Source organism: Mustela lutreola, chromosome 8 (genome assembly GCF_030435805.1).
Source record: "Mustela lutreola isolate mMusLut2 chromosome 8, mMusLut2.pri, whole genome shotgun sequence".
Lineage (NCBI taxonomy): Eukaryota > Metazoa > Chordata > Mammalia > Carnivora > Mustelidae > Mustela > Mustela lutreola.
The window spans coordinates 20,258,500-20,281,126 of NC_081297.1; the positions used below are offsets into that span (position 1 = coordinate 20,258,500).

The window sequence follows — 22,627 nt, forward strand, 5'->3', positions numbered from 1 at the left end:
GTAGAGCACATAAGAGATCATAACCCAGACTAAACTGGACAGTACTAATTAGGAGAGGTCAGACCATATCTAGGACATTCTGGGCATTTTGAGTGGATTAATTGGAAATTGGACAGACAAGGGCATTCAGAAGTACAGAGTTTCAGGACCTTACTCCGTGCAGATGGTTTGGAGTGCAGATGGGAGTTGTTGACAGCTGTGTGCCCATATCTGAAGTTCTGTCCACTGAACTAGACTCTTCCTACCTGGCCGCAAGGGGAAGACAGATTGGGGCTTCGTTAGGGGAGGGGATTTGTGTCAAAGCTTCCACAGTTTAGAGACTGTGACACCCCAGCATGAGGTCCATTTCAGTAAATGTTTTCAAGAAGAACTTGGTGGGGGAGCCAGAGAAGAGATTTAAATATTGATAGTTGTAAGAGATGGCTTTCTTTCTTTATGGTAAGAGGCAGTGATTTTATTTTTTAAAAATTAGTTTTGTGAGAAGATATTTGCAAATGACAGTACAGACAAAAGGTTGATATCCAGGATCTATAAAGAACTCCTCAAACTCAACACACACAAAACAGACAATCATATTAAAAAATGGGCAGAAGATATGAACAGACACCTCTCCAAAGAAGACATACAAATGGCTGATAGAAACATGAAAAAAATGTTCATCATCATTAGCCACCAGGGAGATTAAAATCAAAACACATCAAGATACCACCTTACACCAGTCACAAAATTAGCAAGACAGGAAACAACATGCGTTGGAGAGGATGTGGAGAAAGGGGAACCCTTTTACACCCTTTAAATGCAAGTTGGTGCAGCCACTTTGGAAAACTGTGGAGATTCCTCAAGAAATTAAAAATAGAGCTTCCCTATGATCTTGCAATTGCACTACTGGGTATTCACCCCAAAGATACAGATGTAGTGAAAAGAAGGGCCATCTGTACACCCAATGTTTATAGCAGCAATGGCCACGGTCACCAGACTGTGGAAAGAACCAAGATGCCCCTCAACGGATGAATGGATAAGGAAGATGTGGTCTATATACACTATGGAGTATTATGCCTCCATCAGAAAGGACGAATACCCAACTTTGTAGCAACATGGATGGGACTGGAAGAGATTATGCTGAGGGAAACAAGTCAAGCAGAGAGAGTCAATTATTATATGTCAATATAAGAGTCAATAATTATATAATATATATATTTCACTTATTTGTGGAGCATAACATATAGCATGGAGGACAAGGGGAGACGGAGAGAAGAAGGGAGTTGAGGGAAATTGGAAGGGGAGGTGAACCATGAGAGACTACGGACTCTGAACAACAATCTGAGGGGTTTGAAGGGGTGGGGGGGTGGGAGGTTGGGGGAACCAGGTGGTGGGTATTAGAGAGGGCACAGATTGCATGGAGCACTGGGTGTCATACAAAAACAATGAATACTGTTACACTGAAAAGAAATTTAAAAAAAAATTAGTTTTGTTTATATGTTAATAAAAATTTTAAAAATAAAAAAAATTAATTTTGTAAGTATCACCTTAATCCTCTAGACAAGTATATTATTGAAGTTAAATGAATGGTTAATAATGTTTATTAAAACCCATGAGGGGTTTAAGTTCATGAGAATATTTAATAAACTCATTTATTCATTCATTCACTAAACATTTATTACATTTCTACCCTCTGTCATTCAGTATGAGAGGCACAGGATATTAAAAGATGTGTAAGAAGATAGAGGCATAACTCTCAAGGAGCTAGTATTGGTGAAAAGTTTTTCCTTAAATTGAGCTGCTATTCCTTTCCATTAAAAATTAAATCTTATTTTGTTCTTGTGACTACTCTTCTTTTTTTTTTTTTCTTAAAATTGCCTCCATTCTCCTGTGTCAAGTTATTCTAGTTCTGTATAATATCTTTTTATTAGAAAACTTTTAATATATATTTGAATTAATTTTAAAATAAGTTATTCATTCATCCATTCTTGTTTTATTTTTATTCATTCATATATTGAGCAAATATTTCTTGATCCTTACTTTTTGTCAGTTTGTGTTCTGAGCATTCACCGAGCTAGGTAGTTATGTTCTCATGAGGGAAGAGAAAATAAGTAATCCTACAAAAATAAAACAAAAGTAACTAAAAATTGGGAAGGGAATACATAGGACAATGGAATAGAATGTGAGTAAAGGAATAATTCCTTTGTTGTCTTCTGGATTTTTTTCCCCCTAACTCTGTCATTGAATTTGCTTATTTCTACTTTTGAAGTAATCATTCTCACGCCTTCTCTCCATCCTAGGAGGGGACAAATTGAAATGGTAGCAATGGGTGATATTGGCGTGATGCTCTTTTCCCTTGCAGAGGACAGGCCTTGACAGATCTCAGAAATCTGCCTGCATGTTTTATTTTCTCCCAAAGGTTGGGGCATTTAATGAGTTTTATGTTATATTATAGCTGTGCCTACAGAAAGTCATTAACAATTAATCAAAAAATGAAAAATTCACCTTTAAATGTCTGGTCATTTCATCCACTTTGTCAGTTGCTTTCCCAAGATTTAAACCTTGGACATTTATGACCCTAAAAATGCCTAGATTTGAAAGGTTTCCCAAAATGGTCCCTGAGATTTAAGCTAGCTAAATACGAGTGGGGTTGAGGACTGTTGAAATTAGCAGGAAAGAGTCAGAATTAGGATTCTAACCTGAAGCACCAACCTTAAAGCACTGAGTATATTCTCTTGTTACAGAGGCTTAGGCAAATACAACCATGGTGGTGGAACTCAAGTACACAAACTCCTAGCAAAACGCTGAAATTTAATGGGTAGGAACGTAGCGTACTCCTGAAGAAACTAACAATGGTTTGTGTTTTTAAAGGTTGCCTATAAGCAGAAACACGATGCCGCCAGAGGATTCTCAGATTATGCCCATATGAAGGAACCGCCTAACGTCAGACATGCCATGGAGGTCAATAAACACCAGAGTAACGTAAGGACACCATCTCCCATGATTTTCTGGGAAATCGCGGTTACCCACATCAGGACTAGTGGATATGTCGTTGCAATTTACATATGACAACTCTCCTGTTCAAAAAGGACTTTAGAATATCTTGTCTTTAAATCTCTCAGTGTTCAGTCATAAATCCTTCTGAGCTATTCTATCAAAAGGCATTAAAACCTCAAGGAGTATCTTCAAAGTGTCAGTTCCTTGCAGTTATTAGAAGTTCTGCTTGGGACCAGTTGGGTTGCTGGCATTTCCTGGAGTACCCTTGACTTGATGGTAAAGCCTTCATAGTTTCTAGTCTAGAATTGTAGTAGAACTGGGAAAGAGGGCACCAGAAATCACTGGCCTGGGAAAGAGTCACTCACAAAGGCTAGTGAGATTATACCCCAGTACTGCCTCTTTTAGAACACATGTAGAGAACCAGTGGTCAAGGTCAAGACCCACGGAGAACATGAAAGCAGTTGCTGCCTAATGACTGACTTAGCAGCAGAAACCAAGGGAGAGGAAACAAGCCCATAGAAAAGAAGTTCTTTTCAAAGTTATGAGTTAGCAGACACATCAAAACTTCCATGTGTTTGCTCAGTGACCACCACTACCCTGGTGACCCAGAAGAATAATTTCTTCCTGAAATTTCAGTGGCAGCTCATTTGTCTCCCCATTAGGAGTTCTCTGCTCTCTAAGAGGCATGTAGGAACTTTTCGTTAGGTTCTTTTAGGGCTACGATCAGTTCAGATAAACTTGTCTGCCTTAGTTGGGTCAAGAATCTCCCTTTCTTTGGAAAGTACCTGATACAGCTTTGTCATCTCCCATGGACCCTGTCCACTTAGCTCCCTTACTGAATGGTGTTTTGCTGATACTCTGTTCCCCCTGCCTCAGCTGGGCGGTATCTCTTTCCAGGATGGCAACAGTTATCTGGTATTAATTTCAATAGATCAATGCTTAAGTAGAAAACAGAATGAGGTTTTTACATTTTAACTCCAATGTGTAAACATATGCTAGAACCAAGACAATTTCCCAAGATGGTTTAACCCAGATGAGAGACGAGAAAGCTGCACGTCTGTAATTACCAGCAAGGCCATTGGAAGGGGATGCTTCGTAAGAACGGTTCGCTTATAGAGTGTCAGTTGTAATCAGAATAACTACCACTTAGCTAGCACTGCTGAGCAGCAGGAGCTCTGCCAAGACTCCTGTTGTTTCCAGCTCTCACCAAATCCCTGTACTGAGTCCCCTTCTGTAGGCGAAGAAAATGAGACGAAAGAGTCGAACTCCCAAGGCCACGCTTTCTGTTAGGCCCACTGCCTGCCTCTTAAAAGGCACTGGTTATTGGTCAAGATTGTGAATGAAAATTTTTAAATGTGGGACAAAATAGTTTATCATCAGGATTTAGATCACCAGATGCAAGGCGCTGTGGGGATGAAGGCGTCGTGGTGGTCCGGGAGCGGCTGGCACGCCTCACACGGACCCTGGGGAGGCCGCTTCCAACTCTATAATTCAATGACATTCAAATACGGAAGTTCCTTATCATAGAACTGGGGTTATTATTTTAACTCTGCCTTTTCTTTTAAAAGGTCTTTGATTGTGGGACTGAGGGAATAGAGTATAAAGGCCTTTTCTCTTCCATTCAATACTGTGTACTTTTGGGAGAAGGATGTATTTACTTACACTCCTCTGCCTACTCGGCTCGACCTTCACATGCAAAGTTTGTACATATAATAGGATTTAGAAAGTGTTTAAGACTATTTACTCAGATTTAAAGTGCGAATGATAATTGTATTCTACCTGTGAAGTAGTTGATATTCCTCTAGAGTCAAGGCACTTAGAATAATACATTTGTTGTCCCTACAATATGAAATTTAAACAGAGGTCTCAAAAGCCTCAGGAAAGTAAGCACCTTTCCTGGTTTGTAGGTGAGGCTAGTACATCTCCACAAAAGATGAAACTCTGTCTCCCACAAAACTCCACTCCAGTGAAACCCATTTGCAGAGAATCTACTAATAGAATTACCCTTTGGTAACGTGGGATGTGCCTTTACATGCTGCCTATAAATGACCTGATTTAATTTAAAAGAAAATGTGTTGTCACACATACATCCGATTTGCTTAGAAACAATGCATCTTTGCTTACCTTTTTATTTTATGTTTCCACCAAGGACAAGTCAGCTCTCTGATATCTGCTAGAGAACCAAGAAACTGGGCCAACAGCAGTTTAAAACTTTTACGTTCTGCCTTCTTTCAGCTCAAACTTTTATAAGAACATTTATCAACCGTTCTCTCCCTCAGCCTTTAGAGACCTGAATAGGCAGGAGAGGATGAGGAAGGACTTCAAGGAGGGCCAGCTGACTTCTCCCCTCTGTGTAACTGAGAGCTTCAAGAGGAAGACCGTCCTAGGGGCACAAGTCTCTTCTGTTCCCTGTCCCCAACAATTCAGTGAGCACAGAATGGGGTTGGAGATCATTTACCCATTTGCCCTCCACTGTAGCATATAGTAGAAAAGGAATTTGGAGTCAGACCACAGGTTGCCTGGATGATCTTGGACAAGTTCCCTAATATCTCCAAATCTCAGTGTTCCCATCTGTCAAGTGGGGCCGTGATATCTCCCTCACTGGCCTCTCTTGAGTATTAAATGAGATGGTATATAGGAAGGGCTTTGCAGAAGGGCAGCTCTGTGAAATAGGAGTCCTCTTTGGTCCCCTTCCAATCTTAAAGGGTGATTGGAGAGGTTAGGATGATTTCATAGTCAATTTGAAATAATTAACAGACCTTAGATTGAATAAAAGGCCAACTCCATATGAAATTTATATTAAGAAGCACTTAGGTCAGAAGAGCATGTTCAAAATGATCCCAAACCCATATAACTACCTATTTTTGTTGATATTATAATCAGGAAATGATTAAAAACAGCCAATCTAAATCCTTTTGTATCTTAAGGGATGTACTCCTGCCAAACTCTTCTGATGTCATTAGAGAAACTGGAGATAATCTATCCTGTTATTTTCCCCTAAAGATGGGTTCAAAATGAAAACCCCGGTAAAACATTATTAGTTCTCATCAATCTTATCAGAGACACGAAACCCAATAGTTCTGAAGGAAGTCAAACACATTTTGAACTGCCATCTTAAGTTTCATAAGTGATGTGGTCTGAGTAGACTTGTGATGAAATTGGAGTGGTAAACTCTTCCAAAAGACCATATTGGTAATCAATTCAGTGTGCATTAGAAGGAAGTATTCAGCAGGGGAAACCAGAGATTGAATGTTCAAGAATGATATATATATTTTCTTAGTGGTAATAAAAACTTATCAGGAGATAAAATTTCTTTTCCATCAGAAAGTGAAAGTGATGAATCAGTAAAGCGGTACCGGAGAGGCAGTCATGGTTCTGTGTGGTTCCCTCGATGCTGCTTACGATAACAGCACTTTGGGAGTGAGTATTAAAATGGATACATTAGTGCTTTGCTCGTCTCTGAGACAGAAGAGTTAGTAATGCTTATTCTGCCTTCTTTAAAAGATTTTGGTGGTGGTAAAATTAACTCATGAATAAAAAAACTATGAACTCTAAAATGCTTTTTATAAACAATGACAACAATAATAACAAGAAAGATGCAGTTCTGTATTTTACTTCATCTTTTAGGAGATTGAAAACTTTTCTGCCTTCTGATGAATATCAGATCCTACGTTTGCCTGTATATAAAATGCATATATTCTCTCCTAAACATAATACTTACTATTTACTTATTTATTAAAGACTTTTATTTTATTCGTGAGGGGGAGAGAGAGGTAAACAGAGGGAGAAGCAGGCTTCCCGCTGAGCAGGGACTTGATGCCAGGACCCTGGGATGGTGACCTGAGCAGAAGGCAGATGCTTAACCGTCTGAGCCACCCAGGCATCCCAATAGTTACAATTTAATACTTTACTCATTTTTTACATACAGGATGCCCAGACAGAAATAAGCCCGAGATAGAATTTCCAGTCCACGTGCCTTTGTGAGATACCTGGGGCCTCTCTAATGTGAGAGTTTAGGATACAAGTGTTTCTTGGGAATGACTGCACAAGTGCTTCAAGATAATAAAGAAACACAGGCCATGCTCCTCCCTTCTGTTCCGCAAACTTAACGTGTATATCCTTTCTAGTCTCTTCTCATCAAGAATCCCATCAGCCCTCGTCAGAGCAGCAAAGGGAATGATGATTCTGAGCCAGCTGGGGTTGATGTTTTTACGTCTGCTCACCAGCCCTAATTCCCCCAAGGTTGTATGTCCGTGGCTGCCATCCTGGCTGTCCCCTCACCTCTCAACCTTGGTCCTTAACTAAGGACCTAAGTCTGAGTCTCTCATTGGCCAAGCCCAACTCAGAACAATACAGGGATAACTGGTTCCCGTCCTGGGAGGGAATGTTGAGGAAGCCCGGTTGGACACAGACACTGCAGCAAACAAAGGTGGGGTGATGATTTAATGCCTTCGTATGTGTGAAGTGCTCAGGACAACGGCATGTTGGACCTTCCGCACAGGTGTAAAAAAAAACCCGCAAAAGATGTTAAACGCAACTAATGAATCATGGAACAGTAGGTCAAAAACTAATGATATGCTCTATGTGGGCTAACTGAACATAATAAAAAAAAATCTATAGATTACAGGAAATAAACTGAGATTAAGAGACGATAAAATGATGACAGTACAAACTGAGGGAACGTGGTGAGACAAGGAAGAAATTCAAAAACAGATTTGATAGAATTAATATCTTTATTGGAAGCAATGGAGAACAGATTTGACACGGCAGAAAAACCGGAGATGGAGACTGTGTTAATCGGGAGTTTCTAGGTTTAGCAACAGAACTCCATTTCAAGTTAGCTAAGGAAAACATGAGAATTTATTGGTTTACATAACTGGAAGTTCAAGTTACCTTTCGAGGTAACAGGATCCAGAGGCTCACAGTGTCCATGGGGCTCTTTCTGTCTCCCCACTGCGTGGCTTTGCTTTCAGACAGACTGTCTAGGTGGTCTCAGGATGACGGCTGGTGTTTCCAAAATTAAATTATCCCTAGAGCCACTGATTCCAGAGGGAACAGAGGGAAGGACAGCAGCTCTTCCCCGCCCCCCCGCCCCGCCCAGCCGGAGATCCATCAGTGACTCTGGTCCTCCCTGGGTGCTGTGTCTGCCTCCCTTACTGATCATGGTTTCTGAAAGAATGAGATGTCTGATTGCTGAGCTTGTCATGTGACCACGCCTGCCACCAAGAAGGTAGGGTGCCTAGGATATAGCCCACCAAATCACCTGGAGTGAGGGAGAGCAGTTTCCAAATAAAAAACCCCAGGATACAAAAATTACACCTGTCCATTACAAAGGCATACCTTAGGGAAATGACCCAGATAAATGGAAAAGGGACAGGAAAGAAATTTAATGTGGGGGGGGGGAGGAGGAAGAGATCAAGCATGTAGGGTAATCATTTCAGGTGTTCCTGAGAAAGAAACTAAAATCAGTCTTTACAGATAAGATTGTATTTTGTTATGTTATTAAAAAGAAAAAGTAGTTTATCTTGGATATGAGATCAAGGTATAAGGAAATGGTCACCTTATGATAATTACTTTATGGCCTTGTGTGGGACCTCTAGAAGGGAATGAGGAAACTTCATGGAAGGTATAACACAAGGTTTAAAGAAGTGGGGAAATACACCTACTTCTCTTGGGAACACACTGAAATAGTATTGAGAGATTTTTCCCGGAGTTGTTTTGTAGGTTGAGTTGTAATGCTCACTAAATTTCCATGTGTTTCTGTTGTGGAACTGACTGGAGTTACTCTAATGTTCATTAATGAGAATAAATAGTTAAGAATTAAGAAACATTTTGAAATAGAAGAGTAGTAGACAGAACTTGGTGTAAGGAAGGTAAATTCTTCTAGTCATCCATTCAAGAAATGCGTGAGTGAGGCAGTGAATGTCAAATCCTTAATATGCTAGTCGGCCCTTAGTAAATGGTCCAAAGTGGCGATTATTACTGGTGTCATGATTTCTTCTCTTCCCCCTCTTCCTCTCTTTTCTCTTTTATGTCCTCCCTTCTTCCATCTCCCTTCTCCTGCTTTTTCCTTCTGTCCTCCAAGGATGCAGTAGGGAACGAGACGTTAAGTAAAGTAAGACAAAATCCATCATTGACTCTCAAGCTTGCACCCATCTGGGGCTGATGTTTTTCATCAGCCCCAGATGGGTGCAAGCTTGAGAGTCAATGATGAGTCTGTTTTTCTCTTCTTATTCAGCAGTATTGTACAGGACACCATCTTGTCAAGAGAAGACAGCCCAAAGGATGGACGCCGGTCCCTTGTGCCAATACAGTTAGCACTTAGGGGTTGAATTTATTCAGGAAATAGGAAAAAAATATATGTATTCTTTGACCTTCCCCTGCCACATCTCTCTTCTGCCATGTGCCATTTTTATTCTTCCTGGGTTCTGACAGACTGCAGAACGAAGCAAAGACATATTGCAGACGTGAGAGAAATGTCAGGCGAGCTCCCCTCAGACCCAGGTTAGGAGGAGGAAGATGAGCGGTCCGCCAGGCAGCCATGTTGCCGCACCGCCCAGTTCAGACCTCCATGCAGATAGGGAAGACCAGGAGCCCACGGCCCTGTGCCTCTCCATGGACAGCCTCGTTCCTGCGGGATGTCCCCGTGCACGGTGGTCTTCTGGAAGATCTGGCTTGTGACGGGGCTCCCGGGCCGTTCTCCTGTGTGGCTCTGTGGTGTCCGCTTGTTTGAATTTGCAGCTCTTGTCAATCTTAATATTTGTTTTGAGTCACATATGCCGGCCTCTAATTTGCAATTTACATGGATGATGGGGCCCTATTCAGAGTCCTGCTCCTGCCGCCTTTGTGCCCCTCACCTCTCTTCATGCAGTCATTAGGCTGAGCAGCATATAATTACATAACCCAGGCGGAAGCTGAGATTTCTGGAAGGTTGCAGCTCTTTTCAAAAAGTAAGGGTTTCCATTTTTATCCTCATTCTTTTCTAAACAAAAAGACATTACCCCCCTGTGGTTTCCGTATGAATGCAGTAACTTAGGAACAGTTAGTCTTGTAGGTGGGTAGTAATTTTGGTTTGTTTTCACCTGAGAGTCCGTTTTTTTTTTTGTTTACACAGCTTGTGTTTAACTGGGTGCAGGCAGGGGTGTAGGGGGGTAGGGGGGTGGGGGGGTCGGCTGGCCCTCGTTGGTGCACGAGCCTGTGGTTATTTGAAGCCAATGAAATTGGCTTAATTTTACATCCTTAAAGATTTAAAAAATTCACCCAACAATATAACTCAGTTTTCAGCCCAATTTCCTGTTTCCTTTGCTACCTGGGTGCACAAAACTTACCTGAATTATTTGTTAAGGTGAAGCCTATGAGAACAGAAATGCTGAGGAAAACAGATGTTCTTGCTGAAATTATGTTAATTCTGTTGAAGTTGTGTTCACTTTTTAGACAGATGCATGATTATAAACACTGTTTAAAAAACAGTCATGGTGGTGAGACAAATGCAAGGCCTTACAGGACTAAATAGAAATATATATAAATATTTCACTGAAATAAAATAATAGAATGCGTAGGGAGCTTTTCATTTCTTATACCTGATATTTTTGAAAGGAGTAAGAAAGTACATTTTTTTTTCTTTAACTCTGCAAGACTGAAAGGAAAATAACCAGATACGTTGATATTATCTAGAACACACACCGGCTCATATTGATCAACAGGAGAATTCATTAAAATGCAGATTCTTCCGCCCCTTACATAGCTGAAATTCTGCTATGTAAGGTTGGGGATGGACCTCTGGAATCTAATTTCTGAATAAGCACCTTAGATGATGTTATTGTAGAAAGTTTGCAGGCAATATTAGAAATACTTGTTTCATGCAAATATAATTAATAGTGCATTTTGTATGCTTGTCCAGTTTTACATTTCTATGTTCTACCTTTGTATGCCTTGAAAAAATGAAGGGGGGTCCTAAAAATCTCTCTTTGCCTTAGAACTCTTTTTTTTTTTTTTTTTTTAAGATTTTATGTATTTATTTGACAGACAGAGATCACAAGTACGCAGAGAGAGACAGAGAAGCAGGCTCCCTGCCGAGCAGTGAGCCGGATCCCAGGACCCTGGGACCATAACCTGAGCTGAAGGCAGAGGCTTTAATCCACTAAGCCACCCAGGCACCCGCCTTAGAACTTTAATAGAACTAATGTAATGGACAAATCGACCAGCCCCTGGTGATAATTATCTATTTTCTGGTGGAAAATAGATGAATACTCCTTCAGCTCATGACTGAGCTCAGGAGGCAGAGAAACGGACAGACTGGTGAGGTGTTGACTGTGGGACGTTACACCAGTTCTCATCTGGTTTCTCCTCCTGTTTGTCAGTCGTGTTAATCTAAATAACCACCATCATTTTAAGTATGCTTGGTAAAATGTACATGTATTTTTTCTGTTGAAATGTCTATTTTCCACACTTTGGTTTGATTGTATCTCGTGCATTCAGAGAATGAATGTTCCTTAATGTCATTGCTTTTATTTTCGGAGGCTCAAGTCATTGCGATGGTATTTGCTAGGTAATAAAAACATCAGTACTCATGACTAGACTTGCCAGACATGGGCATTTTAAGAGTCCAGTCAGAAAAAGAAAAAGAGAGCTGGAGAGAGGAGCTTTACGTGCCCTCACCCCAGGAAGTGATTTTCTACACTCATGTGCTGGGCTTATCCTACATCCAGTGGGGGTCGAGACTGTGTGATGGGCAAGTTACAGCCCTCGCTGGGGATTTTCTGTATGTGAACATGTACATACACATTTACATGCAATGACACGCTTTTCAGGTGATAATTCACGAAGAATTCCATAAGATTCTCTAAGACTGGTTTTGTGCTGAAGTCTTGGGCTCACAAATTTTAGATTGTATGACTCCAGTTCACACGTAATAATGCTAGTGAGACTTAGGCATGGTAGAAAAAAAATAATGTATCTATTCAAATAAATGTTGTGCATACAAAAAATTTAAAAAACAATTTATGGTCGCTGGGTTCTCTAAGATGATGATGGCAAGAATAATTGATGTGATGAACATTGAGATTGGTAGCCCTGAAACATGATTAATTTCTTCTTTCTTTTTCTTTCAATCAAAATTGTCTCTTTGATCAGATTTCTTATAGAAAAGATGTGCAGGACGCCCACACGTACAGTGCGGATCTCAACAGACCAGACATCAAGATGGCAACACAGCTCTCCAAGCTCATAAGCAATGTAATCTCTCTTTCTTATCTTGAGCAGAAATGATTTCTTATTTTTTCAGAGACGACACGTGGCTTTGGTGGTTGACTGGTTAATTTAATTAATGAAATTAATCAATCTGAATTCACGATACCTCAAGTTTTTTATCTGAACTACCCCTTTGACTGTGTAAGTTATTCAGGTATATGCAGAAACTGCTCAAATTTGCCTTGACTTTGGCTAATGCTGTCATACTTTTAGAGAAGTAAGTGCTCTTTGGGTATAAGGTAACATTCAGATGCCTCAGTCTGAAAGTCAGTTTTGTTAGTCGTCTGGTCTCTCACCTTACCCTGTCCCAACGAACTTCATTTGGCCGTGTTCCCATTGTGTTACTGTTAATTGTGCAGATTCTTTTTTGTCACCATTTACCCTTGTACATTTTCTATACATGTTGACTGTTTTCTTGTTATATCTTCTCCAATATATCCTTATTGGTTAATACCATTTTAATTAAATATATGTTACACCCTGGTTAAAAATGATGACTTCACACAAACCAAATGTTTGAATAACAGAGACTATACGTGCTTCAAAATTAATAACTATTTACAAGATTTAACTTGATGCTAACCAAACGGGGTTAGATCAGTTCCTAAGGTGAAAGGAACCATACAGGCTATCTGTCTGCAGAAGGCCGGGTCTCAATTATCCAAAAATTTCTCCTAATTTTTTTCAGTGTTTATGCATCAGCACAATGATGAGGACAGGGTACATAGACTCAAATTTAGTAATTATTTTACTACAAAAAAGGTTGAATTTATTTACATAACTACTCAAAGTCAATTTCTGCTCTACCAGTCTGCATTTTAGCATTTGGTGAGTTGTAAAAAATGCTTTTTTTATGGACTGAGGGTCTATTATAATTTTTTCGGCTAATATTAATATAATTATTCATTGGGAAGTAGAAACATTTAACATTCTCTTATTTATTCATTTTAGGCAGAGTACAAGAAAGGGCAAGGAGTAATGAATAAAGAGCCTGCTGTGCTTGGAAGACCAGATTTTGAACATGCTGTGGAAGCTTCTAAACTTTCTAGTCAAGTAAGACTCTAGTGGTGATTCCACAATGATTTTATTCAGAGATTTTGTTTCTAGTGGCACAGGAAACTATTTCATTTTTATCTTTAATTGCAAGAATATGCAAGGATTATGTTTCTGAAACCATTTCAGATAGGATTACAATAATTACAAGTTTTAGTAAGAGATAAAAGGAGTCCGGTTTTAAGCGTAAAACAAAGTTTTCTCCTGGCTCAAAGTCTAATCTTTTTCATTGAGGTTAGCCGTGTTGTCACATTTCCTAGGATTTCTGGAATTCAGCAATCATGATATCAATTAGATTAGATTAGATAGATAATTAGATTGCTGTTTATCTATACACCTATACATACAGTTTTTAACTAGGTAGTAAAATATCGACTTTCATATGCTCTAGTTTAGTCACAAAATAAGAAAGAGGTGACGCAAATGAAGAAAACTTTGAAGTCTTATGGAAGAACATCAAACAAGATCTGAAAAAGTATAGAAATGTCATGTTTTTGGCTGAATGTCTCGGTAGATAAAAATGGTGATTCTCCCCAAATTAATATACAAATGTCATGCAATTTCAATTACAAGCCAATAGATTTTTTAAAGTATATGGATAAATGATCTTAGAGTTTGAATGGAAAGGAAATGCCTGAGAAGAGCCTTTAGAAGTATGAAAATGAAGACCAGTGAAGGAAAACTTAAGTTATGGGTTACCATAACATAATATAAAGCCACTGAAATTAAATCAATATGGGATTAGTACAGTAAGAGATAAAATGATCAGTAGGATAGAATAGGGAATCCTGAAATAGAGTTCAATATGTATAAGAATTTAATATATGATGAAAGTGTTGGTTCAAGTCAGTGGGAAAAAAGTTATATTAGTTCATAAATGGTGCTGACATAACTGTCCATCCATCAGGGTAAAAATAAAATTGGACCTGAATCTTAACCTATATACAAAATGAATTCCAGATGGATTAGAGATGGGAATAGAAACAATAAAATAATTTTAAAATCTTAAAAGAAAACCCAGGAGAATATATATATACCACATAGGGGTGACAGATTTGGTCTTAAAAAGACTGGAGATCTAGAAGCCATAAAAGGATAGTTACACATACCTGACCATAGAATTTAAACTCTTTCAATGGAAAATGATAATATTTGCCAAGTTAATAATAATAGAATCAAAAGCAACCTTTATACAGTTATGGTGTTTTCAACTTTGAAAATACACATTCCTCAAGTTGCAAAAGTTGGATGACATTTCAAAATGGAGAGGTGTAAATGAGGAAAACTATAAAATCGGACTGAAGAACGTGAAATGATACCTGAACCAATGAGAAAACCAACTGTGCTGTAGCTCGGGAGTATCATAGAAATGTTAATTCTTCCAAAATTAATTTTAAAATTTCATGCAAGGGCCCCCTGCTGGCTCAGTCAGTAGACCATGCAATTCTTGATCTAGGGGTCATGAGTTTGAGACCCACGTTGGGGGTAGAGTTCACTTAAAAAAAAAAAATTAAAAAGTTTTTTCTAAAAACAAAACAAAAAAAACTGTGCAATTCCAGCTAGAATCCAAAGAGACTTTTAAACAAAATTTAAAAAAATTTTTTTGAAATAAATTAAATATTTGAATAAATTAAGTATATTAGATTATCTATGGAGAAGGAAGGGTCTGAGAAAAGCTTTCTAAAATGTAGAAAGAAGATCGCTTCTCGGCCTTTTGGCTAAGATCAAGTATAAAATGTAGAAAGAAGAGCTGCTGTCTTCAAATATTTGGAAAAGCACTTGTAATGCAAATGATAAGAACATTTTCATATCTAGAATATACAAAAGTTCTTTAATAGTGAAAAGAAAAAGACTAAAAAGCCCTGTAGAAACATAAGTAGAGGAGATGAATGAGCAGTTATAAAGGGCAACATAATTACAAAATAGTCAATAAACATTTTAAAGGATGTTCAGATTTATTCGCAGAAAGAGAAATGTCAGTAAAGCATGTACACCTGTCACATCCGGTGAGTGTGGAGAAAAGGACATCAGTGAGGGTTGTGTAGATGGAAGGGTTTGGTGTAACAGATAGATTTGAGCTAAGATGGACTGGAAAGTCTGCTGAGGGGAAGGCCCCAAATAAAGGTTGGGAATGTGCAGGACAGAGAAGAGCTGTCTGAGAGACAGCAGAGGCTTCTCAGCAGGGACAGGGGAGTCGTAAATATACAAGGAAATCCGGGAGGAATTGAGATGCTGTGATGACAGTGAATGGGTCAGTGTTGTATTCATCTGGACTGTGGGCCATATTTATGGAGCAGAATAGGAATAATGTGTTCTCTACAAAAAAAGGTAAAGAAGAAAAAGGGATTTCAGTTGTAGTAATTGGGAGTATTGTAGAGTTAAATTCAGAAATGGAGTCACCACTGCAACTTCTCACCATTTTAACTATAATCTTTCAAGTACCCTCCACTTTCAGGTAGGAAATGGATTGTCACAGAAAATGTTGAGCAGAGAAGCATTGTAAAGAAGATATTACTTAAGGGAGGTTAGCGTGGCAGCACTGTGCAGGAGACAAAGCCTCATGAGAGGCAGCGTCCCGGAGGCCAGCTGGGAGGCCGCCATCTTGGTCCACAGCTGGGGTGCTAAGAAGCTGGGACAACTCGCTGGTTGTGGGGTGAAGATGAACAAGGAGGGTGAATGAGAGACTCCTGAATGCCAGTGTGCCTCATACCCATTGTTTTATGATGTATAAGGCCCTTTTACTTACAAAACAACTATATGATTCAAGAGCCTGTGGATGTGCTGAGAGCCTGGGGACATGTGCTTGTCTGGGACCCGAGGTGGGCAGGGGCTCCTGGGGTCTCCACTCATGCCAAAAAACACTTGTTGGAAGAAGCAGGGCAGAGCAGCGTACATTTGGCAACTCTTCTCCAGTCTCTTCTGGGGACAAAGACCTCCCCTCGACTGTATAAGTGAAGCAGCATATTCTAGAAAAACTCTACGGTTTGGTTGAGGGGTTGGGAAAATGGGCTCCAGAGCAGGACTGCCTGAGCTAAACTCCTAGTTCTGCCTCTTGCTGGCTGAGGGAACTTGGACAATCTTTCCATATGCAGCAGCCTCATCTGTAAAATGGGAACGACTGCAATACCTCCTTCTTAGGCTTGTCGTCAGGGTTAAGATGCTGTCCGGCTCATAGAAACGTGCTGTCACTTCACAAGACTACTTTAACTGCCGATATTCAGAATAGCTTTCCACTCCTGCCTTTTTGCAGGAATTTACGCCCAGATTGAAGCAGGAATAGTCACACTGGCCTTTAGATACCAGTCTGCAAGTCATTCCTTTATGATCTTATTTGAGAGTTTTTAGCAGAAAATTTTGGTATTTGAGCTTTTCTTTTGATATTTCAAATTCAGTTACCAGAAATCCTACCCTTCGCTCCAATCTCGGTTTTTAGGGAGGTCTTAAAAAAAAAAAAAAGAAGAAAATCCAAATCCTTTAGCAACTGAATGATCAAATACCTAAGCAGGTTGTAATTTGCAAGTTACACTGTATCTATCATCTTTATTTTTTCCACGACATTTTTGCATTTTGAGTGTAAAAACTCATCAGAAGAAAGGAAAAGTGGGCAGGTGAACATATAGGACTTCTGGAATGAACTTGATATGCTCCATTTGTATTTTCAGGTATATGAACTAGAGACAAGGGTGGAAATTATGGTTTATTATTTTCATTGGCATCTCTGAAGACCACATACATATTCTCTTGCTCCTAACCTAATGTCGGATTGGGAATACAGGAGCACTCAAAGGCAAAGAAACACCCAGGAGGGAAGTGACTTAGCAATGGCAATGAGCAGGGGACCTGGGGGCAGGGGCAGGAAGGGAAGAGCAGATGGTACCAGGAGCACTGTACGAGGGAGGGAGAAGTGAGGAGGCACTTGAGGTTTGTGGGGATAAGACCTGCCTGACGAAGAGCTGAGAACAAGAAACCAAGGGGCAGAATTCTCCCAATTTACCAGGAAATTATGCTCTGTGGGATTGAACCCAGAAAAGGTAACAGAAACACAAAACCTTTCCTGCTAATTTGTACAATAGATTTGTCCCCCCAGTTGCCCCCCTCTAGTTTCCTTGTTTAAACTTAGAAGGCACATAACATTACGGTCAAGTAATTAAGAGAAAAATCAGTAAAAAAATTAAAATGAAATCTCATCTGCCAAGATAATGAGATTGGTGTATTTACAAGTATCTTAAATGTTAGTGGAGTAACTGTTGAAGCCATCATCTTAATTCTTCCAAGAGCAGTTAATTTGTTAATATATTCATATATCGTTTTAATTTATTACTAGAAATTTGTCTCTGTGCTGAATGGAATTCTTTTAGTTTTATAACATCAAGGAAACTTTTGTATTTATAATAACTAGTGTTTGTTCTAAAATTGCATGTGATGTATTGATAAGAATGGGTTTGAAACATAAAAAGTACATTTTAGATTGCCATTAAAATTTAATTATAAATATTGTCCTCAAATTGAATGGGAATGTTAATTGGTTTGGAGAATCTCCCATTTCCCTTCCTGGCAAGCGCTCTCCCAACCAACCTCTTTACACCCAAGTATTGGCTTCAAGGTCGTGTACTTGAGTTGCCAATTGAAATTGTATTCCTTTATTCTCAGTGCTTTTTCTTTATTATTCTTAATACAATTTATATTAGTCATATTTATATATGTGTTTATGTTCTTTAAAAAGATTTTATTTATCCATTTGAGGGAGAGAGAGCACGAATGTGGGAGAGGGGCAGTGCGAGAGGGAGAAGCAGATGGGAGCCTGATGTGGGCTTGATGGGCTGAATCCCAGGACCCCAGGATCACGACCCCAAAGGCAGACACTTAACCGACTGAGCCGCCCAGGTGACCTATATGTGTATGTTTTAAATATCTCCTTTATTACCACACAGCAGGCTTCCTGGGGACACGGTTGACATGTGTTTAATTCATCATTATAGAATGGCACAGACTGGACCTCTGTAAATATACATAGACCAATTAATTAAACACATATCTCTAGCTCATTCACGGTGCAAAATCAGTAAGGTGTTATTTTGTTGCAGAAATAAGGACAGTGATATGATTTTGTGTAAAATTCAGACTTGGAAATACTATTAATTTTATGGCAACTTCTACATAAAAATCTAGTTATACTGTCTTCTTTGACAGCTTTTAGTTCAATTTCATCCAAAATTGGAGGTTTAGGGATGTGGCATTGTGTTATTTGTTTACTTTCCATTTTTTCCGATAATTAAGGTATATCATCAAAGTTTCCATTTTCTTCCTAACAATTGTTTCTCTGGCTGTGATGAAAAGATGTCCTTTGGGGTCTGCTTTTTTCTGCCTTTTTCTGTCTCTCTGAATCTGATCCATAGGTGGTGCTGCAAAGCCCAGTGCCCCTTGTGGCGAAGCTTTGAACTACAGAGTTTAGAAGTCAGGCTTCAGATCATTGGAACACTGCGTTGTCCAGAAATAGTTAAGAGGAATGAATTTAAGAGATATTATTGTAGTTTAACTCTTCCATTGTTTTCTCCAAGTGTGGGCCTCTGAAAGCCTTGCTAAATATGTTAAAATGCCTTAAAAACTTTTAGGATTAGGATCCTCTATACTATATATATATATATATATATATATATATATATATATATATACTTTTTTTTTTTTGCAGATTTAATTTATTTATTTGACAGGGAAAGACATAGCTATAGAGAGAACACAAACAGGGGGAATGGGAGAGGGAAAAGCAGGCTTTCCACAGAGCAGGGAGCCTGATGCGGTGCTCAATCCCAGGACCCTGGGATCATGACCTGAGCCGAAGGTAGACGCTTAATGACTGAGCAACCCCGGTGCCCCTACCTTTCTTATAATTAAAAAAAAAAGTTGGTAAACATCAAGATCATTAGATTTGATGATATTTATAATGTAAATGAAATCAATCACGAGTGTAAGTAAACTTAATTATTTCCAAAGGGATCGACTTAAGCATAAGGGATAACATTTATCTTAAAACCATAGCAAAACCACCCAACCCAACACCTATTTCTCCCTTTCTCAAATGGTCTTGGGAAACCAGTTGGTCAAGGGAATGCATTGCTTCTGGAGATATGAGTGTGGGTAAAGAGACACTCAGATGTGTGAAGTGTGGGTTGAAAATAGGATGTTGGGTCTGTATGTATAGCGAGTGAATGAACCAGTCAGAGGTGAGCGAGGGACCTGTTGAAACCAGTTGGCTCTTCTCTCACCTCATTTAATACGCAAACCTTACAGCAAGAGGTAAGAAACAGTTGGGTCAGAGTCTGCCAAGTGTGTTTTTTATGTAATGCAGTTATTTTACTCTGTGGTTAATTAATGGGAAACACTTGCATTTTTGTTCCTTAGGCATCTTTGAATTAGATCACACAGAGTACTCAAGCGTAGAGATAAATTTTACAGCACTTTGCTTCTTACTACATTTATTACAAGGATAAGAGTGGCAGATATATTTTAAATAACTAATATGATATTATAGAAATAACCTGAAAAGACTAGACAGATTTTTAAAATTCAAGTTTTAGGGTGTCGAGCTCAATGCATAATAGTGGTAGAAATCTTCAAAAATAAATTTCCCCAGAAAGGAGTCATGTACTGGTTAAACCAGTAAGTCTGAGGGAGACAGTTTGATATTGAGACAGTTTGTAATCCATTTCTGTATTTGAATCATGAATTAAGGGTGCGAATGAGAAAAAATGGTGCGAATGGATTTCAAACCTCCGGGCAGACATAACCATGATTTTGCATGAAATATAATCACAAATTTTGGGATCATTTGCATTACTTCTGTGCTTAATTAGTGATGTCACGAGAGTACTTTTTTATAATTTGTTATAATTTAAAAATATCAGACTTCTATTAAATACTTTCAGGAGAATATTGCGTTGGAATGGCAATTAGTTCTGAATAGCTTATTTTATGTACCCAATTATTCCTAAGAAGTGTAATTTATGCCCCAGTCCACCCTCATCAGGACCTAAGCTGACCAATGCTTGCTACATGTGAGGCATACCAAATTCCCATGCATATTTTGGAAGAATGTGAATTTGGGATTTTTATCATTCTTCCCCAAAACATCAATTCTTTTTTTTTTAATGGATTGAAATTTTTTTTAAGATTTTATTTATTTATTTGACAGACAGAGATCACAAGTAGGCAGAGAGGCAGGCAGAGAGAGAGGGGGAAGCAGGCTCCCCGCGGAGCAGAGAGCCTGATGCGGGGCTTGATCCCAGGACCCTGAGATCATGACCTGAGCCGAAGGCAGAGGCTTAGCCCGCCAAGCTACCTGAGAGCCCCCCAAAACGTCAATTCTGTGATCTCTAGTATTCAGTAATGCCTACTTGATCATTTCTGATTATGTCACCTAAATGTGAGTTTGTTTGTTTTCCTCAGGAACAATAAAACCAGCGCCCACTATAGAGGTGAATACAGAGACTGCCTTAGGAAACACCAACTGAACAGATAGGATCCTAATAATTTTTGAAAGTAGAATCATATATTTAGATGATCCTTCAAAATGGGTATTTCCCCATTTTAGAAAGAATAATATTGAGGTTTTGAAGTGGAAATTAAAACTTTAGAATGATTATTATAGATAAAAATACGGGGAAGGAATGAAGAAAAAAACTAAAGTTCTCATCAAAATCTATCGTAAGGCTATATCAAAATTTGAAGACATCATAGAGTTACCTGGCCCTACTTTTCAGTGAAAGAATTGCCTCTCAATGTTACCCTCCATGTGTTTGTTCAGCAGCAGATAACCTTAGCCATGCGTGACTGGGGCAAGCATGGGATGTTTCAAAGATCTATCAATGGTACATATTCTGCTTTGGGAGGTCAGAGAAGGCTTTCAGGAAAGCATTTCTAATGTTCATCAGAATAATTTCTGCACATCCTACAGGTGGTAGCTGAAATTTAACTTCTTTACATTATAATCAGCAGAAATCTCGACAAAAACTTCTGCCTAACAATACCAACTTTACCTTCTGCAGTAGAACAAATGCCTTTTTTAAATTTAAGTATTTGAACACAGTTATCAGCTGATTCTCAGTCTCTTCAATAGAGCCCAGTAACTGACATAAGAGTATACATTACATGAATATTTCTTGAATGAATGTATGCATGAATGAATGAATGAATGAACAAATGGATAAAAGTCTAGCTGGAACTAGAAAGTGCAATGCAGATTCAATAGAATATTTTATTTTTTAATTTTTTAAAAAAATATTTTATTTATTTATCTGACAGATCACAAGTAGGCAGAGAGGCAGGTAGAGAGAGAGGGGGAAGCAGACTCCCTGCTGAGCAGAGAGCCCGATGCAGGGCTCGATCCCAGGACCCTGAGACCATGGCCTGAGCCCAAGGCAGAGGCTTAACCCACTGAGCCACCCAGGTGCCCCCAATAGAATATTTTAAAATCTATTGTTTTTCATTTCTTTTTACATTCTTTTTCTTCCTAATGGGATATAGTTCCAATCAATTTAACAGTGCCTGTGTGTGTGTGCGTGTGTGCACATGTACTTGGAGAATTAGAGGAGTAGTATTGGAGTTCCAACACCTGTCTCAGGGTGTGACTCATTCTATGAGCCATAAGAGTCTTTGCCTATCGCTTTCATCATTAATTTATATTTCTTTAAAGAATATATAGTAAGTGCCAAATCTATTCAAAGCATTATGCCAGGCACTAGGAATGAAGAGAGGAGTAAAGATCTATTCCTTGCTCATTGTCAAATGGGAGAGCAGACATGCACAGATAACTAAAAATGTCCAAAATTAGAAAATAGCCCAATCTAGTCTTTCCAGGGAAAACTCGTCTTTAATAACAGGGTAGTATTACTATAAATTTATCTTTTAAAACATCAGGTGAAAAAAGCGCAGGCTTCTGCTTATATGGAACTATTTAAATCTAATCAAAATCCAACAATGCCGTGCTGGCTTGCATCAAGTTTTCCTTCAGTTATTCATGTTCTCCGAGCTCAGGCACTGTGAGCGCATATAAGTATCTATTAGCTAAGTGGCAGAAACAGATTATATCTGTCGCACGGGGAACCGCTCCTCCTCTCTGCACGCCAGCAGTTACACGAGGGGCAGAGGGCACACAGAGGGGGTGAAGCTTGGAAATTAACCCGACACGTTCTCACCTGCTGGGAAACCTGGCCGGTGTTCTTCCCAAGAGAAAGCACGTTTCTGAAAAGCAATCATCAGTCCTTAATGCGACGACTCCTTTTTCCTCTACTCATTACGCTGAGTGTGTGTTGAGGTCCTACCGTGAGGTGGGAGGAGTTCCTTCCTGAGGTTG

At 39.1% G+C, this 22,627-nt stretch overlaps 1 protein-coding gene across 11 annotated transcripts in view; it reads left to right on the plus strand.

Moving 5' to 3' along the window:
* The window catches only part of NEBL (nebulette), a 358,626-nt gene that overhangs the window by 259,837 nt on the left and 76,162 nt on the right, over positions 1–22,627 (plus strand). For 8 of the 11 annotated variants that reach the window (XR_009356517.1, XM_059183984.1, XM_059183986.1 and 5 more), the window contains exons 5-7: positions 2,851–2,961; positions 12,109–12,210; positions 13,177–13,278. The exons of 2 other annotated variants lie outside the window; for them this stretch is intronic. Coding sequence is in view for 8 of the 9 variants with exons in the window: in XM_059183984.1 (XP_059039967.1) it covers positions 2,851–2,961; positions 12,109–12,210; positions 13,177–13,278 (315 nt within the window). In the remaining variant the exon portion in view is untranslated. The remainder of the gene's footprint in view (positions 1–2,850; positions 2,962–12,108; positions 12,211–13,176; positions 13,279–22,627) is intronic. One more of the 11 variants, XM_059183982.1, reaches the window with a different exon arrangement.